This window comes from Scyliorhinus canicula, chromosome 13, assembly GCF_902713615.1.
Source record: "Scyliorhinus canicula chromosome 13, sScyCan1.1, whole genome shotgun sequence".
Taxonomy (NCBI): Eukaryota; Metazoa; Chordata; class Chondrichthyes; order Carcharhiniformes; family Scyliorhinidae; genus Scyliorhinus; species Scyliorhinus canicula.
In genome coordinates, this window is record NC_052158.1 from 1,535,647 (window position 1) to 1,545,014 (window position 9,368).

At 48.8% G+C, this 9,368-nt stretch overlaps 1 protein-coding gene across 1 annotated transcript; it reads left to right on the forward strand.

Moving 5' to 3' along the window:
- Nucleotides 1–1,065: 1,065 nt before the first annotated feature.
- gpank1 (G patch domain and ankyrin repeats 1) lies at nt 1,066–8,951 on the forward strand. Its single transcript, XM_038816505.1, has 3 exons — nt 1,066–1,170; nt 2,921–3,578; nt 8,030–8,951. The coding sequence occupies exons 2-3, from the start codon at nt 3,001–3,003 to the stop codon at nt 8,481–8,483; spliced, it is 1,032 nt and encodes a 343-aa protein (XP_038672433.1). The 5' UTR covers nt 1,066–1,170; nt 2,921–3,000; the 3' UTR covers nt 8,484–8,951.
- Nucleotides 8,952–9,368: the final 417 nt, after the last annotated feature.

The window sequence follows — 9,368 nt, forward strand, 5'->3', positions numbered from 1 at the left end:
GGGAATCGAACTGTGCTGCTGGCCTGCTTTCAAAGCCAGCAATTTAGCCCTGTGCTAAACAGCCCCTCCTTCCGCACTGTATGTTCTATGTGTCTATGTAAGGAGCAGCGCTCCGAAAGCCGGGTATTCCAAACAAACCTGTTAGACGTTAACCTGGTGTTGTGAAATGAAATGAAATGAAAATCGCTTATTGTCACGAGTCGGCTTCAGATGAGGTTACTGTGAAAAGCCCCTAGTCGCCACATTCCGGCGCCTGTTGGGGGAGGCTGGTACGGGAATTGAACCCGCGCTGCCGGCCTGCTTTAAAAGCCAGCGATTTAGCCCAGTGAGCTAAACCAGCCCCTTAGCAGGGCACTGCTGGAAGAGAAGACGGGGAGAATGTGCAACCCCGGATCCCGGGGGGGGGGGGGGGGGGATGGAAGCCGGGCCCTCGGCGCCGGGAGGCAGCAGCGCTAACCCCCTTCTTGAAGCCGCTGCAGTCCCTGAGGTGTAGGTACAGCCACCGTGCTGTTAGGGAGGGAGCTCCAGGATTTGGACCCGGCGACACTGAAGGAACGGCTGATATATTTCCCAGTCAGGATGGGGAGTGACTTGGAGGGGAACGTCCAGGTGGGGGGGGGTGATCCCAGGTATCTGCTGCTCTTGTCCTTCTAGATGGTGGTGGGTCTGGATGGTGATGGTGCAGATTAATGCTAACCCCTCCCCCAAAGCTGCTGACAGCGATGATAACATCATTAATAATAATATAATGTCCCTATAGTTGCTGGACACTCTGCTCCATCGCAGGGAGAGGCTGTGGGCGGCCTCACCAGCTGCGGGCTGCTGTAGATGGAGCCGAGGGCCGCCTCCACCGCCGCCATAGCCACCGCATCCGGGAACCTGACAGCCGGAACCGGAAACGTAGGGAAACAGGCCTGACGTCACCGCCGGAACCGGAAACTGGGGGGAGGAACCGGCCTGACGTCACCGCCAGAAACGGTTGGGTGCCTATTTATTTTTTGGGGGAAGCAGTAAATTAAAAAGGATTTTTTGCCAAGCCCACGGCCGCCCCGCGTTTTGTTCCCGATCTTCGTTTAAAAAAAAAAATCCGGACCGAAGGGGTCAGAGGTCGACGGCTCCCGGCAGCCCCCGCGAGCGCCCTGACTCCAAAATGGCGGCGGGGGAAACAGGGTAATGTAGAGAAACTGTATATAATCTATAGGCATATCACTGTATAATCTACATATAAACTGTATAATCAATGCATAATCTATTTGTATATTTAATCTATATATGAATGTAGAAACTATGCATATACAATCTATATAGGAATGTAGAATCTGGATGCAAAGTGAATCTATATATAGAACATAGAACAGTACAGCACAGAACAGGCCCTTCGGCCCTCAATGTTGTGCTGAGCCATGATCACCCTACTCAAACCCACGTATCCACCCTATACCCGTAACCAAACAACCCCCCCCCCCCCCCTTAACCTTACTTTTTAGGACACTACGGGCAATTTAGCATGGCCAATCCACCTAACCCGCACATCTTTGGACTGTGGGAGGAAACCGGAGCACCCGGAGGAAACCCACGCACACACGGGGAGGACGTGCAGACTCCGCACAGACAGTGACCCCAGCCGGGAATCGAACCTGAGACCCTGGAGCTGTGAAGCATTTATGCTAACCACCATGCTACCGTGCTGCCCCTATGAATGTAGAATCTGTATGAATAGAGAAGCTATGAATGTGGAATCTGTATGCATAGAGAATCTATACATGAATGTAGAATCTGTATGCATATACAATCTATATATGAATGTAGAATCTGTATGCATAGAGAATCTATATATGAATGTAGAATCTGTATGCATATACAATCTATATATGAATGTAGAATCTGTATGTATAGAGAAACTGAATGTAGAATCTGTATGCATAGAGAATCTATATATGAATGTAGAATCTGTATGCAGACAGCCAGATTTCCCTGTAAATGGGTGTGTATATAAATATCTGTAGTGAGAGTGCCTTTAAGAAATGGGCGTTTATTACTGCAGTGATGTCAAAGAGTGGATGGAGCTAGGCTGTCTGTCAGCTTTTTACTTTTGTTTTAGGCTGTTTGCTGCAGGGTGTGTTTTAGTTTTGTTTTCAGAGCTGGGTAGCTGCAGTCACAGCCAGAAGGGGTATGAATCTCTCCCTGTAATCTAAAGACTGTAAATCGATCCTGGTGATTTAAAACTAATAACAGTAGTGACTTTAATCTGATGTGCTTCTGGTAAAAGGTGTTTTAAGTCTTATGGATGTTAAAAGGAAAGCTTAAAGGATTGCTTAGTGTTGTATTCTTTGGGGGTTGTATTTGAATTGATGGTTGCTAAGATGTTCACTGTATGTTTTAAAAAGGTTAACTTGACTTCATAGAATAAACATTGTTTTGCTTTAAAAAATACTTTTCCATTTCTGCTGTACCACACCTGCAGAGTGGGCCGTGTACTCCCCATACCACAATCTAGTAAAAGTTGTGGGTCAGGTGAACTCCATGATACACTTTGGGGTTTTCTAAGTCCTGGCCCATAACAATGAGCTGCGCTCCGAAAGCAAGTGATTCGAAACAAACCTGTTGGACTTTAACCTGGTGTCAGACTTCTTACTGTGCTCACCCCAGTCCAACGCCGGTATCTCCACATCATAGCTTTTCTTTGACAAGGGAATAAAGAGAAATGGGGAGGGGCGAGCAATAGTAGTGGAGTCGAGGCTGCAATTGGATCATCCATGATCTTATTGAATGGCAGAACAGGCTAGATGGACCTAACTTCTGTTTTTTTTATTATCTCATGCTGTTTGTGGTCATCTTCCCTGCTGAATTTTGCTAATTATTGCTTTGTAACTATTAAAAATCATCGGCAGTTCCTAACTTTCCTTTTTTTTTTTCCAAGTCGGGTCTTTGGCACGTTGTGAGACCAGCTTTGACAGAAACGTTGCTTCTCCGAACTGTAGCCGGAGAAGGTTCCGCGGGATGAACCACACGCAGCTGATCGCTTTTACCCGAGCGAAAGAGAAAGCGGACGGATGGGAAAACGGGCAGCGGCGGAAATCCCCCTCGTCCCGCTGCAGAGACGGGGCTTTGAACGGGGACGAGGTGAAGAGTTTCTACGAGGGCCTTCTGGCGTCGAGGAGCGAGGCGGGCGCGAGCTCAGTTCGGAGAAGGAGAGTCGTTTGGCGGAAGCTGAGGCCCGAGAACGCCGACGAGCAACGAGACTCAAGGGGCCTTCCCAAGGCAGCGGCGGGGAATGGTCACCTGATGCTGAAGTGTGCTCAAAATGGAGACCTGAAAATGCTTCGCAGCCTGGTGGAGAGAGTAATGTGTGATATAGACTTCCGGGACAGTTACTACTGGACTGCAATGATGTGTGCGGCATACGGTGGTCAGGTGGAGGTGGTGCGATACCTATTGCAGCGGGGAGCCGCGTGGGTCGGCGTGTGCGACTCCACAGGTCGGGATGCGTTGGATTTGGCCAGACAAGCTGGGCATTCAGAGATCGTCGCGGCTCTTGAAGATTTCCATTCACACCGGGAAGAGCAGCAAGGTCCGAGGTAAGCGTTTAAGCACCTTGCGTTCTGATATCAACAGGGTAAGACCTGAGCCAGTGTCTGTGACATCCCAAGGTGTGGATGTGGCGTATTGGTTTTGCCGCCAGCCTCCGCAGCCAGCTCCTCGCCTGAAAGCTGCCACTTATGCTGGGACATATCGCCACTGGCACTTCCCCCTCTCTGTCGCCCCCAGTGAGTGTTTGGAAACAAACGAGAGCCAATTAGGCAAGACCGCTTTGTTTTCATCCCATTCCATTTTAACTGTCTTTTACCAATTCTTTCATTCTTGTCTTTCGTTATATATATTCTCCCGCCCCACCAAGGTATTCCCCTTTCCTTACCTTTTCTCCCCTTTGCTTCCCCCTTCCCCTCCCCCCACATCTACATCTGTCACACTTCAGCCTCTGATTTTAGTTTCTTTGCTGTTTGGTCTTTCGTACCTTTTATTCTCTTTGGGGACTGTCATTAGCACTCTGTTCCCTTGGTTTCTGTGGCTATTAGCACCCTGTTCCCTTGGTTTCTGTGGCTATTAGCACTCTGTTCCCTTGGTTTCTGTGGCTATTAGCACTCTGTTCCCTTGGTTTCTGTGGCTATTAGCACTCTGTTCCCTTGGTTTCTGTGGCTATGAGCACTCTGTTCCCTTGGTTTCTGTGACTATTAGCACTCTGTTCCCTTGGTTTCTGTGGCTATTAGCACTCTGTTCCCTTGGTTTCTGTGGCTATTAGCACTCTGTTCCCTTGGTTTCTGTGACTATTAGCACTCTGTTCCCTTGGTTTCTGTGGCTATTAGCACTCTGTTCCCTTGGTTTCTGTGGCTATGAGCACTCTGTTCCCTTGGTTTCTGTGGCTATGAGCACTCTGTTCCCTTGGTGTCTGTGGCTGTTAGCACTCTGTTCCCTTGGTTTCTGTGGCTATTAGCACTCTGTTCCCTTGGTTTCTGTGGCTATTAGCACTCTGTTCCCTTGTTTTCTGTGGCTATTAGCACTCTGTTCCCTTGGTTTCTGTGGCTATGAGCACTCTGTTCCCTTGGTTTCTGTGACTATTAGCACTCTGTTCCCTTGGTGTCTGTGGCTGTTAGCACTCTGTTCCCTTGGTTTCTGTGGCTATGAGCACTCTGTTCCCTTGGTTTCTGTGACTATTAGCACTCTGTTCCCTTGGTTTCTGTGGCTATTAGCACTCTGTTCCCTTGGTTTCTGTGGCTATTAGCACTCTGTTCCCTTGGTTTCTGTGGCTATGAGCACTCTGTTCCCTTGGTTTCTGTGACTATTAGCACTCTGTTCCCTTGGTGTCTGTGGCTGTTAGCACTCTGTTCCCTTGGTTTCTGTGGCTATTAGCACTCTGTTCCCTTGGTTTCTGTGGCTATTAGCACTCTGTTCCCTTGTTTTCTGTGGCTATTAGCACTCTGTTCCCTTGGTTTCTGTGGCTGACTCATCTTTCATTCCCTCACCCCACAGTATAAATATCTCCCACTTTCTCTGTCTTTTAGCTTTGACAAAGGGTCATTGGACATTAGCTCTTTTCTCTCCCTACAGATGCTGCCAGACCTGCTGAGATTTTCCAGCATTTTCCCTTTGGTTTCAGATTCCAGCATCCGCAGTAATTTGCTTTTAACCAGAGACGGTGCCTGAACTCGGCAAGTTGGCCCTCTAACCTCCGATCGCTTTGAAACACTCAAGGTTCTGAAGGGGCATCACAGGATAGATGCTAAAAAGTCGAGCAGTGGGGCTCAGTTTTCAGATAAGGGAATCATTTCGGACTGAGATGAGGAGAAATCTCTTCACTCGGAGGGTTGTGAACTTTTGGAATTCTCTACCCCCAGAGGGTTTATGGAATCCCTACAGCGGACTGCACCGACCCTCCCAAAGAGCACCCTACCCAGGCCGACTCCTCCCACCCTATCCCCGTAACCCATCTAACCTTTGGACAGTCGGGGGCAATTAGGCACGGAAGCACAGCGATTAGCACTGTGGCTTCACAGTGCCAGCGTCTCGTGTTCGATTCCCGGCTTGGGGTCACAGTGCGGAGTCGGCACGTTCTCCCCGTGTCTGCGTGGGTTTCCTCCGGTCTCCTCCCACAGGTCCTGAAAGACATGCTGTTGGGTGAATTGGACATTCTGAATTCTCCCTCTGTGTACCCGAACAGGCACCGGAATGTGGCGACTAGGGGCTTTTCACAGTAACTTCATTGCAGTGTTAATGTAAGCCTACTTGTGACAATAATAAAGATGATTGGTATTATTATTCATGGCCAATCCACCTAACCTGCACATCTTCGGACTGTGGGAGGAAACCGGAGCACCCGGAGGAAACCCACGCAGACACGGGGAGAACGTGCAGACTCCACACAGTCACCTGGATCCTTGACACAGAAACTATTGACCAACACCGTCTGCCTCCTGCCACTAAGCCAATTTTAGATCCACTTTGCCAAATTGCCCTGGATCCCATGGGCTCTTATCCTCCTTGACCAATCTGCCTTGTGGGGCCTTGTCAAAAGTCTTATTGAAGTCCATGTGGACGACATCAACTGTGCTTCCCTCGTCTACACACCTAATAATAATAATCTTTATTATTGTCACAAGTAGGCTGACATTAACACTGCAATGAAGTTACTGTGAAAAGCCCCTAGTCGCCACATTCCGGCGTCTGTTCGGGTCACAGAGGGAGAATTCAGAATGTCCAATTCACCTAACAGCACGTCTTACGGGACTTGTGGGAGGAAACCGGAGCACCCGGAGGAAACCCACGCAGACACGGGGAGAACGTGCAGACTGCACACACACAGTGACCCAAGCCGGGAATCGAACATGGGACCCTGGCACTGTGAAGCAACAGTGCTAACCACTGTGCTACCGTGCTACCCAAGTCACCTCCTCAAAAAAATCCATCAAATTTGTTAGACATGAGCTCTCCTTGACAAAGCCGGACTGACTCTCCTTGATTAAGCCTTGCCCCTCCAAGTGGAGATCAATTCTGACCCTCAGAATAAATTCCCGACCATTGATGTTAGACTCACTGGCCTATAATTATCTGTTTTTTGTTTTTCCCCCCCTTACTTCCTTTCTTGAATAACAGAACAACACAATCTGTCCTCTGGCTCCTCGCCTGTAGCCAGAGAGGATTTGTAGGTGAGCGTCGGAGCCCCTTGCCTCACACAGCAGCTTCGGATACATCTTGTGTGAGCCTGGGGATTTATCCACATTTAAACCTGCTAAAACCACGAACATCCCTTCCCTCTCAATCTTAATCTGCTCAATTATATCACACGGCCCCTCCCTACTTTCTATACCCTCAGTGTCCTTCTCCATCGTCAACACACGCAAAAAACTAATTTCATACCTCACCTAAGTCTTTCGGCTCCAAACATACAGATTGCTTCTTTGCTTCCTGATGGGCCCAACTCATCCCTGGTTACCCTCTTGCCCTTAATATATTTAGAAAACACCTTAGGAGTGCCCTTCATTTTGCCCACCAATGACTTTTCCTGCCCCCTCTTCACTCTCCTATTTTTGTTTTAAGTGCCCCTTGCAATTTCTCTATTCCTCAAGGGCCACCATTGTTTTCAGCCTCCTGTCTCTTCCATAAACCTCTCGTTTTTTTCTTCCTTATTCAATCCTGACATCCAGGGTTCTCTGGACTTATTGGTTCCACCCTTTACCGCTGCAGGAACATGTTTGCTCTGTACTCTCTCTGGCCCCTGCTGCTCCGATATGGATTTTCCAACAAGGAGCTGCTCCCAGCCCCCTTTGGCCAGATCCTGTCTGATCCTAGTCAAATCACGCCCCCCCCCCAAATTGAGAACCTTTATTTTCGGTCTATCTTTGTCCTATAACGACCTTAAATCCTACTGAGTTATGATTGCTATCACCAAGATGCTCCCCCATTGACACTTCTACCATCTTCCCAGCTTCATTCCCTAAAATTAGGCCAAGCTCCGCCCCCTCTCTTGTCGGACTTTCTACGCACAGGCTAAAAAAAAGCTCTCCTGTCTGCACATTAAGAATTCCACCCCCTCTCAACCTTTCACACTCTGTCTAGCCCAATTAATATTGGTGACGTTGAAGTCCCCTATTCTTTTTACACTTCTCAGAGGTGACGTGGGGTAGACCGGGTAAGGGCGGCAGTTTTCCTTAAGGGACATTGGTGAGTCAGATGGATTTTTACGACAATCAGCAATGATTCGGTCATCTTTAGAATTTCAATTCTCGCATTTTTTATTAAATTCAAATGTCACCATCTGCTGTGGTGGGATTTGAACCTGCGTTACGCTGGCTCTCGGGGTTATTGGCCAAGTAACAATACCTCTACGCCAGAGGTCATCTTATTTCTGTTACAGTGCTGCAGTCAAGGGTAAGGCAGATCTTGAGGATAAAATGCAATGTTGTCCTGTCTCCCGAATGGATGGTGTTCAGTATAATCATTTGAAAATAACAATGAACTGCCCTTACACTTGCAGGGAGAGGCCGCAGCTGAAGAAATTCTGCCAGATTTGTGAAGTGGAATACCAGGCAGACAGCGTTGAAGAGCACGAGAGGTCGACCTTGCACTTGTTCAACAAGAACGACAAGCCAGCGCCAACTTATTACTTCATTCCAGAAACGAACGTGGGCTTCAAAATGATGTTGAAGGAAGGTTGGGACAAGGAAGGGGGACTTGGGCCCGATGGGAAGGGGCAAAAGTTTCCGGTCAAGACCGTGCTCAAGAGAGATCAGAAGGGTCTCGGATTCCAGACGGACCTGAGGCCGAAGGTCACTCACTTCAGCGCCAATGATTCCGAAGCGGTGGAGCGGCCGAAAAATCTCCTCGGCCGAGTGCAGAAGGCTGCGACCGTCAGCAGGAAAGAGGAACGCAGGAGAGAGGCAAAGGAGAAGGCGTGGGAGAAAGATCTGAGGACTTACATGAATCTTTAAGATCTGATTTTAAGAGATGTCGGCTTCTAAAGTGCTGTTGCGTTCGTCGCAAAATGTTTTGGTCTTCCCCAACACGATTGTCCGGCGGCTGCTATTTCTGAATCAGAACCGTGAAGTCTCATTTCCACACCTTGAGGTTATGGTCCAGCCGGATAACCGTGGCGACGTCGCGAGGAAGCGCTGTGATGCTGATGTCTCCTTCTTAAAACCAAAGCCGGAAAAAGGTCAGCAGCCTTTTGATGAGCAGGGAGTTCTGGGGTTGCTGTTCCTCGATCAGACATTTGCAGTTAACTGGCTATTCTTGTTGTTGTTTGCGAGATCTTTCTGTGCGAGGGGTGGGAGGGGAGAAACGTGACTGTAAAGCCTGAAGAGAAATGTGCCAACTGTGCTGAGCAAATGAAAGGTCAACGACCTGCACTGTTGTGCGGATGCTGAAAATGTGAAATAAAAACAGAGAAATTTGAGATATCCGACAGCCGCAGTTATTCGCTCCTCAGCCAAGAAAGGTGGTGACTCTGTGATTAGTGACCCGCTAATGCAGCCTCCGTAATACTTGGCTGAAACCGGTCAGAATGGAAGTATTGTTACAGCCCAATCGCTGATAAAGAAGCAACTTATTGGCCAGAGTTTTACCTTGCTCAAGCCGCCGTGCAAGCGCGTGAACTCGTGTGAGATGATGTTGCCCGTGGGTCCCGACATCATCGCGCAATCGAGTAATAGTTTGGTGAGCGAGTGAGAGTGGGACTCGAGCCCACCGGCGATCAGGCTGGTAATTTAGTCCATTAGGGGAGGGCCAATTGAACGCAATTCTACAAAGCCCGTCTGCTGCGGAGGCAGGAGAGAGCCAGGCGGACTTTACACTTTCGCTGCGACCTCGGCTCAGGA